Source organism: Chlorocebus sabaeus, chromosome 25, assembly GCF_047675955.1.
Source record: "Chlorocebus sabaeus isolate Y175 chromosome 25, mChlSab1.0.hap1, whole genome shotgun sequence".
NCBI classification, from domain to species: Eukaryota; Metazoa; Chordata; class Mammalia; order Primates; family Cercopithecidae; genus Chlorocebus; species Chlorocebus sabaeus.
This window is the reverse complement of record NC_132928.1, coordinates 10361205-10376370: the sequence shown is the minus strand read 5'-3', so window position 1 is coordinate 10376370 and position 15166 is coordinate 10361205. Positions and strand designations below refer to the sequence as shown.

The window sequence follows — 15166 nt, the reverse complement described above, 5'->3', positions numbered from 1 at the left end:
TATTATTATTAATCATTACTCTTAAATAATTATATTCTGATTTTTTGCTGTCTCAAAAGCATGGGGTGGTGTACAGTAAGATTTTCTGGTAGTAAATGGAGTTCTAAGAGTAGAACTCAAAGCCTTCCCTGGCATATCTCCAAGTGGTCTTTCCTAGTAACACTGCCCTCTTCTCACCTGGCTAGGGAAGGTTATCTAGAACTTACATGGGGAAGGCAGGTCAAAAGACAGAGGCATTTTTTAAGAATTGACTATCAGAGCTCAGCCTACCCTCATTTGTCCTCCTTAGGGATTTCACTTATACAACTCTCAGCTGCAGATCTACGGGCTTTGGAGAAATGACTCAGAATTTCTTTTCGATCTGGTTAACTAATGGCATGTAGGACCATTCTGGTTGACCGCACTGGTATTAATACAACACCATGACAGCTTAGAGCTGATTTTGGCAACTGACGTTTGATAGTAAACAGTTTAGTTACCTGGAAGTAGGGTGATTACATTACCTGGAGCAAATAAAAGATTAGTCGTAGTTGCTTAAACGTGATGCAGACTACAATGAATGGAAGGCCAGTGTTTAACGGCACTTAAGCTTCTACTGGGTTATTTTGTTGAATTTTACATGAGGAAAGAGCAACCTGCTGGGACCACTGTCTTCAGTATTAAAAGATATCTATGTTTTGGCTTTCATAGAGGAAATAATTCCATTTTTTAGTATTTTTTAAATTGTGGTAAAATGCATATAAAATTTACTAAGTGTACAGTTCACTGGCACTTATTAACAATGTTGTACAACCATCATCACTGTCCATTTCTAAAAATATTTCACTATCTAAGCAGAAACTCTGTACTCATTAAACAACAACCTCCCAACCCCCTTCTTCCCTTAGCCCCTGGTAATCTCTACTCTACTCTGTCTCTATGCATTTGCCAATTCTAGATATCTCATGTAAGTGAAATCATACAATTATTTGTCCTTTTGTGTCTGGCTTATTTCACTTGGCATAATGTTTTCAAAGTTCATCCATGTTGTGGCATGTATCCGAATCGCATTCCTTTTACAGGTTGAATAATATTCCATTCCAATATGTACATAGCACATTTTCTTTATCTCTCCATCTGTAGATGAACATTTGAGTTGTTTCCACCTTTTGGTACTTGTGAATAATGCTGCTATAGAACACTGAAGTACAAGTATTTGTTTGAGTTCCTGCTTTCATCTCTTTTGGGCATAAACCTAGGAGTGCAACTGCTGGATCATATATTAAGTCAATGTTTAACTTGTTGAGGAACCACCAAATTATTTCTATTGCTGCAACATCATTTTACATTCCCATCAGCTATGCACAAGGTTTCTAATTTCTACACATCTTCACCAATACTTATTTTCTGTTTTTTTACATCAAAAAAACAGAGCCATTCTAATGGGTATATAAGGTAGAATCTCATCAGATTTGCTTTGTAAACTATTTATTAAAAATAAGACACACGAAGAGAAGTTATTATTATATGCTTCCCTTACCCTGTGTATCAAAAGCTGCAAACATCCTGTGCGAGTCCCAAAGTGAAAGGTAAAATATCGCTCTATTACATTTTAAACATAATAACACTAATAATTTCTCCAAATAAGGTAATCTTGAGTTTTGGGATTGCATTTAAAAGTCCTAGAGCAAATGCTCAGGGCATAAACATATCCATTAGTCATTACAGAAGTCCATACGAGGCTGACACACGTAGAATACCATTATTAGCAAAACTAAACTCAGTACACTTACAACTGCCTCAAACTTGACTCCAAAGTATGGAAAGCTCCTCGGAGAGCGGGCCAGCCGCAGTGCGCATGCGCACTTCCCGGCGTGCCCCCGCCCGTGCCTGCGTATTTGCGTGCGCGGCCCCGCGCTGCAACGCTGGGGCGGAGCCGTATGACTGGCAGTGGTATCAGCTATGGCGGCTGCGTCGGGGTCAGTTCTGCAGCGCTGTATCGTGTCGCCGGCTGGGAGGCATAGCGCCTCTCTGATCTTCCTACATGGCTCAGGTGGATTCAGTTTTACGTCCTGGTTTTCTATAGCTCGGGAAACAACTTCCCCTCGGTTACCCCAGTATTGCCCAAGTGGAGGTGTCGCCGGGCCCAAATAGGGCTCAGTGGGTGGCCCCCCCGTCGCCAACCCCTACTGTGGATGCACGGGCAGCGCCACCTGCCCCCAGCCGCTCTCCTTAATCTTCCTCTTTCTATCGGGTGGTCACTGGCCCACCACCCTCGCTTTGGGGCCTTGTGTCCCGCCGCTCAGCCGGCTCTCCATCCACACAACATTCTCTCCAGTGCAACCTTTACCACCTCCCCATTCCTCGCCCCAGGTTTAAACAGAGCAAGTTAGTAAGGTAAGTCTGATGTTAGAGGGAAATTATTTAGTGTTTTTCATGATCAACTACTAGAGATTTTTCAGTCGTAATTGCCCATTGCTTTCTCCAGGCTCCCATACTAATGTAGACAATTGAGATTCACAGTTAATCTTAGATACTGTTTACAGAGTATCTCTTTTCTGTAACCCACTGTGCCATGGTTGGAGTGTTTTCTCTCCCTTGCCTTTTTCCTGCTTCTCTTTCCTTCCTTCCCCTTTCCCGCCTGTGTCATTAAACTTCCAAGATAGACTACAGGGGTAGGAGCCCCAGGGGCAGGTTATCTTCCACTGCTTACCCTTAGTAACGTGTACTTAATGCTGTATCGTTTCTTAACACTCATCTGTAATCACTTTTGTCAGTCTTCACTGGATTGTGAGAGTAAGGGCCCTTGTGTCAATCTTTGCACCCCCAGTGCTTGGCCCAGGGTAAGCTCGCAGGAAATGTTTTTTAAAGAAATGAGATGCAGCCGGTGTCCTCAGGGGGCCTACCTAAAGTTAAAAACAAAAACAATCCAATTAGTTTGAGTCAGCAGTGCATGGAAGATCACAAGACGGTGCGTGGTTTCCTGCCAAGTGAATTGTAAGAGAAAAAAATGTGGTTAGGCATTATTAAGGCATTTGGAAGATGAAAAGCTTGTCAGACTTTTCGAAGAAAGTGGTCTTTGAGCCGAGACGGATAGGCTTAAAAGGGACTGTGATTGAAAGGGAATTGGAAAGGTACTGGGCAGAGACCTGGAAAAGGGCAATTGTGGGACGTATTCTCTTTATTTTGAAAATGAGGCCAGACAGGTTCAGCAGCTTGGCCAAGGTCTCTTAGCTGTTACTGTGAGTAGTGGCGGATTTGGGATTAGAACCCAAAGCTCTCCGACCTCAAACTCAGGGCTTTGGTGGGGTAAGGTGAAAAAGCTTGAACTAGGATGTATTGTTTTGGAGATAGGGAAGAAGAGGGCCATTAGTGTTTAAAGGGAAAGACTTGACATATATTTAGAAGGTGAAGTGTGCAAGATGACAGCGGTACTTAATAACTAGGAGACTGGTGGTACTATTCAGGGCTCCAAGAGTGTTCATTTATAAGTACCCAGAAATTCCCCAACACTGTACCCTTTCTCATAATCAATTCTCATTATATTTAGGAAGAACTCCTAGACTATGTTCTTTTTTCCCCTGGACCTCTTTGCTAAAAGTAACTATCCTTTTTTTAAAATTTCAGATTACATTTTTATAACCTGTAATGATATGTCTCTAAAATTCAGAGTCATGTATGTATGTATTTTTTCCTTTGCACTTTGAACCAAGAATTTATGCAAAGAATTCTGCCAAGTATGCGAGTATAATGTGATTCCTATATGTTTAAATATCCAATGAAGTAAATAAAACCTTATTGGGAGTAGGTCTTTATCATCTTTATCATTAGGAGTAGGTCTTTATCGTCCAGTAGGTCTTTAGCAGCTAGTGATTTTACATTAAACTTTAATATATGCAGTTATGTTATAGGAGATGTTTGGTTTCTGCTTAATTAGAATATGGGCAAAGCAATTCTAACAGTTTAATCACACTCAGTTTTACCATACTGTTAACCAGTTTTAACAGTTTTACTATGGAATAAGGTACTAGCTTTTTAAAAAGTGGACATTATGAATGCATAGATGTTGTTTTGCAGCTTCATTCTTACTCTTCAAGGCTGAAAAAATGTTATTAAAGACGTATTTTGTTTTTTCAAATAAAAAACCTTAAAAGCTTGAGATTTTCTTCTAGGAGATAGCAGCCATAGAAGAACATATGGGAGTGTAAATTACATATAGCCAACTTAATTTGAACCTTTTCTATTAATAAAGTACTAAAGACGGACCTTCTTTTAAGATGATAAAAATAAATGATAGGTTAATTAGTTTTGTTCAGTCTCTCAGATCAGATTAATTCACTCTTATTTGCTCCCATAGGACACTGGTTCTTCTTTCAGTAGTAGTCATCATACTTGTAATTATGTAACGTAATGTCTGTATTCCACACTAACCTATTAGGTCCACAAAGCCCAAACCATGTGTCTTGTTTATGGCTTTCTTCTTGTGTAGTAAGGCACAGCAAGTTGACTAAGTAGCTTCTTGGTAAAGTCACCAGTAAGCTCAAGCTCTGTGTCGCTCAATGTAATGGACATTTTCAGTCTTCCTCTTATGTGAACTGTCATCCACATTCAGCTTTCTTCTCAAAAAACTCTCCTGGTTCTTTTTCTATCTTGATTTGCTCCTTCTGGTTTCTTTTGTAGACTCATCCTCCTCTACCTGACCATTAATAATGGGGTTTCTCTAAATTTGGTTCAAGGTCTTTTCACTCTACATTTTTCTCCCTAGGCTAATCACAGAAGTCTCCTAGAGATACCCATTTGTGTCGCCGGTGTATAGGTAACAACAGAATGTTTGAATTTCTATGGAGATTCATAGATTCTATTTTTGAGCTCTAGACAAGTTTATCTAACTGTCTGATACATTCATTCATGAATCCATTCATTCAAGAAATGTATCACAGCCTCCATGAGTAAGGCACTGTTCTGTGCTCTGATCATATAGCAATGAACAAAACAAATCACTGCTCTCATGGAGCTTATGTTCTAATGAAATAAATAAATACTATAGTAGAAGGTAGTCAGTTTTATGGAAGCAAAGAAAGCAGGATAAGGGAATGCTTCCTTAGATGAGGAGTTGGAACAGTGTTACAATTTTAAATAAAGTAGTCAGGATATGCCTCACTGCAAAGATGACAGAAGATAAAACTTTACAGCTAGACTTAGGTGATGAGAATAATGTAGATTGGGTTAGACTGTTTAGACAAAGGAAAAGCCAAGTTGGAGGTCGCAGGGTAGGTTCCTTGACATGTTCAAGGAACAGCAGTAAGGCTAGTGTGCCTGGAGTGAGAAGAATAGGAAGGGATATCCAAGAGGGTACTGGCATCCAGGTAGTATAGGGCAGGGGTTGGCAAACTTTCAGTAAAAAGTCAGGTAAGCATTTTAGCTTTTGTGGGCCATGTAAGGTCTCTTCCCCATATTTTTCCCTTCTCTTTAAGAAAGGACTTTTTAATAATGTGAAACTCATTCTTAGCTTATCCTCCTTAAGGACCCTAGGTTGGATTTTGTCCTCCCCTTTACCTGTCCATAGTTGCTCAATCAACCCATGGTATTAGACCTTGTATGCATTACAAAGAGGCACCTCACACTCAACCTGTGTATGCCTGTTGCTTATGTTTCCTGCCTAGGCAGGTGTCTAGCATTGTTGTTCACCCAGTTACTCTGGTCAAAAGCCTGTTAGTCATCCATGAAATCTTTCACTATTGACCCTTCATAACAAATCCATTGCCAATCTCTATTAATTTTACCACCTAAATTTCTTTAATATCTGTTTCTATCTATATCATCACCCTAGTCTAAGCATGAACAATAGTTTCCTAACTGATCTCTGTACATCTACTTTTGCTCTCTTTCAATTCTGTCTTGACACATTTTCCAGATTGATCCTTTAGAATCATGCCAACCTTTCTGTCAGAAATATTCGTGGCTTCTCCATGAACAGGTTCCTACAGTTTCTCTGGTCTCATTTTATAGACACTGCTCTTCTTTTCATTCTCTGCTTTTCAGTTCTTACATGTCTTACTGCTCCCTCTTGTCCAGAATCTTGGCACCTGCCCTTTCCTTGGCCTGGGATACTTTTTGCTTCTGCCCTGCACTTCTCACCGTCTTGTAGACTTTAGTTCAAACCATTCAGCAACTATCTTTGGATACCCAGTTTTTGTCAGTCCTGTTCTAGGCACTATGTGAACAAATAACTCAGATAAAATACATAATAAACTTTGTCTTGCATAGTTTATAGGCTAGTGCATTTATTCTTGAACTCCATAAGCCAGTCAATTCTGAATATAATAAATCCTTGCAGCAGCAAGTGTCTCATCTTTGAAGCAATTACATTTGCCTTTCACATTTATTTGTGTGATTTTTTGACTTAATTTCTGTTTTTCACAATATGCTACAGACTCCATAAGAATATGGACTCTATTACTCCCTTACCCCGCCATCATTGCCTCTCTAGCGGTGAACACAGTGTTTGACATATTAATAGGGATTCAATAGACAGTTTTTGAACTGACACCTTAATGAGTTAATTGATGAAAAAATTAAAGTTGTGACCTCTTAATTTCCTCCTCAGGACTCCATAAGATGGACTTCTATTTCCTTCCATTTTTTGTGTAAATACATACATATTAATATTTGTATGATTTTTTATTACTTCTCAGCTTTGGAGTAGATAATCATTCTTTTGGATCATGTAAACATGTTGTCAAAATTAAATTATGATTTCTTCAAGTTAAAATTACATTGAGTATACCTTTTGGACTTTTTTTTAACCAAGAAAATTATATTAGGTTCTTCTAACTACAGAAGTTTAACAATCACTTTAGGAATTTATTACTATTAAGAATAAGATAAATGACTTAAAAATCACATATAAATACAGAAATAATTTTTTTTTAGAAAAATCAATTTATTTATTCCTGTAATACCCACTAAACAATTAGGAAACTTAAAACTTAAGCTTAAACAAGATCTTCAGAGTAATCAATGGTGAAGCCAGGAGTAAAATAATCAAAATTATTGCTAGTTACTGAGACCTGGTTAGTTAATTCATATTAATAAGTCAGTTTCGATACAGTTATTATTATGTATATAGGTTTTTTAAATCCCTTATTCCATGCTCTGTGTGACATAAAAGTTTTAGACTGCTTTGAAATGCATTGTATTACTAAAATATTTATTTTAATCTTGATTTTGTGATTCATCAGGTGATTCTGGACCAAGATTAAGAATGTGGATCAAGCAGGTTTTAAATCAAGATTTAACATTCCAACACATAAAAATTATTTATCCAACAGCTCCTCCCAGGTATGTAGTAATTTATCTCACTTGTCAATATAACTCTGTGGCATAAAATATATGTAAAGAGATGTGCCAGCTAGGAGTTCTTTAAGCTTGATTTTGTATTTAAGATACTTTAAATTAGAGTACTTTGTCCCCAGAATGTATCCTTTATTGCAGTGACACTGTTGGACCAAGTTTTGTCAGGTGAGTAATTTATTCCCTCTCTGTAAAGCATTCCCTAAAGCTCTGAATTTAAACTGTGTCCCAAGCATGGCTTATGTAACTCTGCTTCCTCTTGCCCTGCAGATTGCTCAACTTTCATACTTTCTTCTTCCCTACATTCACCCCAAAAGGAAACTTAATAACTCCAACAAGTATAATCTTTCTAATAATTTAGTTAAGCCAGAGTTCATAATCTCTGGAAAAGGGTTTTATGGCATTCTTTCCACATTTAAAAGGATTATTAAGAAACAATGTTATGCTTTTTTAATCAGTAAACCAGAATAGGAAGATGGAATTGACTACTTAATAAATATTTAGGTTATATAACCTGTAGGTGTGTGCAACAAAATTCACAGTAATAAAACTGCTATAGTTTTGAGGTCAAACTGCTCTTTGTAAACATTAAATTAACATCTGCATAGTCTTTTATTCGGAACACATTCTGTAAATCAAGTATTGGGGATTTTTTTTGGTTAAGTGAAATGATGTGTGGAGCTACACCCCAATCTGATTTCTCATAATCTGTTCTTGATTTTTTTTTTCTTTTTTTTTTTTTTCTGAGACAGAGTCTCGCTCTGTTGCCCAGGCTGGAGTGCAGTGGTACAGTCTTGGCCCACTGCAGCCTTTGCCTCTCGAATTCAAAGGATTCTCCTGCCTCAGCCTCCCGAGTAGCTGAGAATACAGGCGTGTGACACCACGCCCAGCTAATTTTAAAGACAAGGTTTTGCCATATTGGCTAGGCTGGTCTGGAACTCTTGACCTGAGGTGATCCACTCACCTCAGCCTCCCAAAAAGTGCTGGTATAACAGGCATGAGCCACTGCGCCCAGCCTGTTCTTGATTTTTTCTTATCAGGCATACTATGCAAATGCCTTGCTTTATATTTCCGTTAACTTAGTATTAAAGAGAAATAAAACCAGAACTTCAAGGACATTTTTATATGTACTAATAAGAATTTACTTACTTTAATTGATAGAATTGAAAAAGGGAGAACAAAATGATAATGTAAGACTGAAGACTCAAAGGAGTTATTATTTAAATGTAATTTTAGTAGAATTCAAAAGTTTGGTAGTGTAGTTGAAAGACCCAGTCACCAGTGGTTATTTTTGTGCTCTAAATTGCATGTCTTTGAAAATGTCAAAAGAGCTTGTTGTTACTGATTTTTAGGGTAGTTGAGTTGGAAGGAAGAAACATAGTGGTATTTCTGCAGGGAGGAAAGAAGTTCATGTCTGCCTAAATATAAATACAATTGTCTGATTAATCATAAGACCATTGAAAACCTTATTCTAGGAATTAATGTTTTTTATCTTAAGAATTTCATGTCATTACCAATTGTGATAGGAATTCTAGACAGTATTTCTCAAACTTTAGGCCAGAGATATTTCAGAAAATCCAGAAATCTCCATGTGCACTAAGCATTATTTGTGGTTGCTGTTGTGATTTAGTAAAATATGAAATCATTGGACTAGCCAGCTTCATAGTAACTTTTTGTGATACAGTTTTATAATCAGTAGCTATTTGGACAGATCATCAAACATTTTAGACCATATTCACCAACGGAAGTGTAATATGAGCTACAAATAAATTAAAATTTTCTTGATACCACATTATAAAAAGGAAGAAATATGTAAAATTTTAATAATATATTTTATTTAACCCAGTATATTCAAAATATTCAACATGTAATTGGTATAAAATTGTTAAAGTGATATTTTATATTTTCACACTAAATTTTCAAAAAGTGACATGTGTTTTACATGTACTACGTATCTTACTTCTGATGCTAGCTAATTACACTTAAGTTAAATAATAGTAAAAAATTAAGTTCCTCAAGTTGCACTGGCTACATTTACGTGCTTCATAACCTTATGTGGTGGGGTCTGCTGTTTTCTACAGCTTAGTTTTAGACCTTAAAGAGGAGTTCCCATATACAATATATTCGGAGCCACTGTTCTAGATTAAGTCATCACTTTTACTTATGCATACAATACTTATTGGTTTGCTCAAGTTTTCAGTTATTAGTAGCGAAACATAGAAGATTTCCAACACATTACTTTAAATATTAAATTATTTAATTGCAATAGAAAATGAAGCTGGCATAAAGAAATTTCAGAACAAACATAGTTGACTCTTGGTAAGCATAAAAAGCATAAGGCTCAATTTGTGGGAGTGAAAGTGTGAGGGTGTGCAAGAATGGAGCCTCTTGATCTGGACCATTTGGTCTTCCATGAGCATTAGCTATAGGAACACATGGATTTGGTTAATACTGTAAGGCAGTTCAATGGAGGTCAGTTAAGAGAGATAATATCATACTTAGTATATTACAATTGGCTGATTTTTTCCTACCTTGTGCTAGACTAATTTTCTAGAGCAGTTTATATGATACTTACTTCTGTATTCCTACAGACACTAAAGGATACAGTATCTCTAAGCACTTAGCATAGAACCTGACAAATAGATGTTTAGTGAATATCAAATAAATATCTTATAATATTTGCTTGTTATAATTTAAAATAGTGTAATAAGAATGAATAATTGCAGGTATTTATATATAATACTAATATTTTAATTGTATAATAGTTTATGCCTATGTGAGGTTTTAAAAAGCATATTTTGTTGTGGTAAATAATCTAAGAATTGTTGTTCATAAGGGGTTGCAGTTACTTGTCCTAGGGCATGACCCAGTAATAGATTAATTGAGTGAGCACAAGATTATGGGCCACTTTTAACTAATGAGTCTCAAATTGAGGAGCGCTGTGGTGTCATTAAGTCTACAGCTTTTAATTGGTTTCCACACTTCAGAATGCTGTTTGATAGTATTTTATTAGAATGCTCTGGCATTCATGGTGTACTTTGCTGTTTTAAGACTTCTGACTGATGTTCCTAACACATGACCCTGTTTAGGCAAGCAGTTTGGGCATAGATTTATTGTCCTTGCTTTTGTAGCATAATATGGCTTCATTTGGGGTTGTAAGGATAGTTGCTACCTTCCATCTATTATGGCAGTTTTTCTTGTGCTGCTAATAAGAGAGACTCTGGTGTCATCTACCTTGCTTGCTGCCTTTCCGGTGACATCTAAAGGAGGCATGTGATAGATACGTGCCTTCCTTAACTCATTCTTTTTAATGTGATTGGTTCAGGATAAAAATGAATTTTTACAACCTTTTCAAAAATTTATCAAGATTTCATGCTTTAACATTTTGCTACATCTTTCCAATATTGTCCACATTTCTGGTATTTATTCTCTCTCCTGTTTTTTTTCTTTTACCACTTGTATACCCGTAAGTTTTTCTCTACTACAGATATTTCATGGATTATGTTATTCCTATAGGGCATACTGAAGATATTACTTGGCTTGTAAAATCATTCAATTGATGGCATGTAAATGATATTCAGGGTTTACCTGCCTGTTAGTTGGCCAGTTTTGTCCTAGAATGTATCTAGTCTCCCGTTACATGGAAATGATGCTTACTATTATGTGGCTTTACCCAAGCCAGTATTTATAGAAATGAGTGACAATGAAACGTATAAAAGCAGGTTAAGCTTTATTAACTTTGGTACACAATGCCAAACCTATTTCCAGAGAGAATGTAACAGTTGACAGCCTCACCAGCAGTATTCAATATTCCCATTTATCTCACATCTTCCTGAACACTTTCCATTGTCTTTTTAATTTTAGCCAAACCAGTAGATGTGTAATGGTATCTTATTGTGCTTTTAATTAATATTTCTTTAATGCTAATGATGTTCCACACTGTTTCATATGCTTATTGAGCATTTAAATATCCTCAAAAGAAATGGCCACTCAGATTATTTGCCCATTCTTTTTATTTGTTCATCTTTTTCTATTGATTTGTTGGAGCTCTATAGTTTTTTGGCTACAGTTTATTATTGTTGTTGGATATATGAATACAAATACCTTCTCTTTGTGGTTTGCATTTTCACATTCTTAATGACATCTTGTGGACATAAGTTCTAACATGTTTCTTTAAAATTACAGTGAAATACAAAAATTGTATGTGCATAGTTAATTTTGATAAATTATAGTACAGAGAATTTTGGTAAACTTTATGCACCTATTTACCTCAATTAAGTTGGAGAATATTCTCATCACTGCAGAAAGTTTCCTCGTGCTTCTTTCAAGTTAATTCCCATCTCATGTATTATTGTTTGGATATCTATTACTATAATATAGTTTGGCTTGTTCTTGAATTTCAGTTAAATTGAGTCATTTAGTGAAATGATTTAATGTAATCTTGTGTCTGGCTTCTTTTATTCAACTTGGTATTTTTGGGGTTCATCTATATGTGTGATGTGTGTATCAATAGTTCAATTTTAAAACTTCTAAGTAGGTATTGTATAAATATACCACAATTTGTTTATTTATCTACTGTTGTTGCACGTTTGGAGAGCTAATAAATAATGCTACCGTAAATATTCTTGTTACAAGTCTTTTTGTGAGCATAATTTGAATTCTTATCTAGACTCTATTCCATTGGTCTGTTGGTCTAATCTTATAGTAGTATAAAATTGTTTTAATTATCACAGCTGTATAGAAAATTTTGAAACCAAGTGGTGTAAGTTTTGCCCATTCTATGTTACTTGCATGTACGTGTAAATTTTAGAACCCACTCTTCAGTTTTACAAAACACCTGTTTGGATTTTGATTGAAATTGCATGGAATCTAGTTTGATTTAGAGAAAATAGATGCCTTCTAATACATACACATGGTATGTCTCACCATTTATTTAGGTCTTTATTAATTTCTCTCAGAAGTGATTTGGAGTTTTTAGTGTAGCAGTCTTTTGCTAAATTTGTTTACAAGTATTTTGTTTCCTCATGTTATTGTAAATGGAATTTTAAAAAATTTAATTTTTAAATTGTTGCTAGTACAGAGAAATAAATTTACTCTTTTATTTTGTCCTGTGTCCTGCTATCTTTCTAAATTCACTTATTTCTAGTACTTATTTAGTATATTCCTTATGAATTTGGTGTATGCATTTTATTTCATTGTCTTGCTTTTTTGAACTTGTTTGAACTTCCAGTACCATGTTAAATAGAAATGAGTACTTCCTTCCTGTGTAATCTTAGAGGGGAAGTGTTCAGTATTTCACCATTAAGTATGATGTTAGTCCTAGGGTTTTTTTTGTATATATGCCTTTTTTTTTAATATCGAGGACATTTCTTTGCCTAATTAGCTGAGAGGTTTCTTTGTGAATTTATCAAATGCTTTTCTGTGTCCTTTGAAATAGTCATGGTTTTTATCTTTCATTTTGTTAACACAATGAATTACATTAATGGATTTCCAAGTCTTAAACCAGCCTTACATTCCTGAAATAAACCCTTTTGTAATGTATTATCCTTTTTATATGTATCTAAATTCGTTTTGCTAATACTTTGGTAAAGAATTTTATGCCTGTGTTCCTGAGGAATATTGTTCTGTGATTTTCTTTAATGCCTTTGAAAAACTTGATTATCAGGGTTATGCTAGTCTCTTAAAAGCATTGGGAAGGATTCCCTTCTCTGTGTCTGAGTTTATGTTATTCTTCCTTAAATATTTGATAAAATTCACTAGTGAAATTACCTCAACTTGAGATTTCCTTGTATGAAGGTTTTGGTAATGAATTCATTTTCTTTCATGAAACCAAGATATTCAGATTTTATATTTATTTTTATGCCAGTTTTGATAATTTGTGTTTCTTATGAAGTTTATATCTTTTTTCTGATTTGTCAAATTTATTGACACAAAGATGTTCATGATATTTCCCTTAATGCTTTTATGATTTGTTGTTGATACCTTTTATTTCATTACTGGTAATAATTTGTATATTTTCTCTTTTTTTTTCATGGTTCATCTTACCAAGAGGTTACCAATTTTATTAAGCTTTTATAGAACCAACTTTGGCTTTCTTATTTTCTCTCTTAATTGCTTTCTATTTCATTTATATCTATTCTTATATTTCTTATTTTCTTCTATTTACATTAAATCTATACATTTCTCACTAATATTACTTTAGCTAAGTTCCACTAATTTTTTCTCTCTCTTTTTATTTGTATTGAAATGTTTTCAAATCTTCATGGTCCCGTTGCTGTACTTGTATAACAGACCACCCCAAATAATAATAGTTTTGTTACGTTCACAAATTTTGTGGGCTAAGAATTCAGAAGGGGGTCAGTGGTTATGACTCGATCTGGGGCCTCTCCTATGGCGAAACTTGAAGACTGGTGATGACTCGTCATGTGATTGCTAGGAACTGGAATCATCTGAAGGCTCACTCACATATATGGCATAATGCTGGATATTAACTGGGACCTTCCTTTGGTCTTATTACTGTAACACCTATGTGAGACCTCCCCATGTAGTATCTTGGGCTTCCTGGCAGCATGGAGGCTGGATTCCAAGAGCAAGTGTCTAAAGAGAACCAGACCTATAGACCTAGTGTTAGCAGTAACATAGTTCTCTTCCCTCATTAGTTAAAAGACTCCGTAGAATCAAGCGGAGAAAACATAGACTTCTGTTTCTTGATGAAGTGTCAGACAGAGTTACACTGTAAGAAGGGTTTGTGGGATGGAAGGTATTACTCTGGCCAGTTACGGAAAATACAGTTCCGGGACCTATATAACCCATGGGACCCAAATAACCCTTAAGTTCTGGGTCCTCATTAACCCAGGAGTTATTTAGAAATATGTTCTTTCCAGATATTTGGAGCTCTTCTAGATATTCTTATTACTGCTGATATCTAGTTTCATTTCATTATTGTTAGAGAAAATAGCCTGTATGATTTTCTTCTTTTTGATACTCATTGGGACCTTTTTATGGCTTTGCATATGGTCTGTCTTGGTGACTGTTACTGTGCATTTCTGTGTGTCATGTTCTATAAATGTTAATGGTTCACAGTGTTTGAAAGCATCACGCTAATTCTGTATGTGCTTAGTGATTACTTTTCTAAGTTGTTCTGTTAGTTACCAAGGGATGGGTATTAAAATCTCTATGATTGTAGATTGGTCTGTTTCTCCCTTTAGTTCTGTCAGTTTTCTCTTTATGTATTTTTGGGCTATATTATTAGGTGCATATTCATGTAGTATATTGTCTTTTTATGGCTACTTTTATCTATAAAATGTTCCTTTTTAATTTGTGGTAATACTGTGTTGTGCTGTGTTTAATAAAAATATAATATACCTCAACTTCCCTACGCTTACTGTTTACATGACACTTTTCATCCTTTTACCTTTTGATTAGAGCTGTACAGTATGTCTTTTTCCATTCTTTTGCTTTTAACCTACCTATATCATTATATTTAAAGTGGATTTTTTATAGACAACACGTAGTTGGGCTTTGTTTTCATCTTTAACCAAGCTGATAATTTGTCTTCCAAGTGATTTGTTTAAGCAATTTACATCTTGAATTTAGGTCTACTGCTTTTCATTCCTCTGTTTCCCTTTTATACTTTCTACTGAATTATTCATTTTTTAATACACCATTTTGCTTTATTTTTTTCTGATTGCCATAGGGATTATGATGTACATAACACAGATTTTTTACCTACTTAGAGTTCTTTGTTGTTTTTTTTTTTCTTTGTAACTATATAGCTCCCTTTATCCTCATCTTGTGTATGTTATAGTTTTCATATGTATTTTGTCTGCATATA

At 35.3% G+C, this 15166-nt stretch overlaps 1 protein-coding gene across 3 annotated transcripts in view; it reads left to right on the top strand.

Moving 5' to 3' along the window:
- The first annotated feature begins 1905 nt into the window (after nucleotides 1–1905).
- Nucleotides 1906–15166, top strand: part of LYPLAL1 (lysophospholipase like 1) — a 38016-nt gene continuing 24755 nt past the window's right edge. For 2 of the 3 annotated variants that reach the window (XM_007988415.3, XM_007988413.3), the window contains exons 1-2: nucleotides 1906–2032; nucleotides 7221–7320. In XM_007988415.3, the coding sequence (XP_007986606.1) occupies nucleotides 1942–2032; nucleotides 7221–7320 (191 nt within the window). In that variant the 5' untranslated portion in view covers nucleotides 1906–1941. Of the gene's footprint in view, nucleotides 2377–7220; nucleotides 7321–15166 lie in introns of all 3 variants that reach the window. The other variant, XM_037985558.2, reaches the window with a different exon arrangement.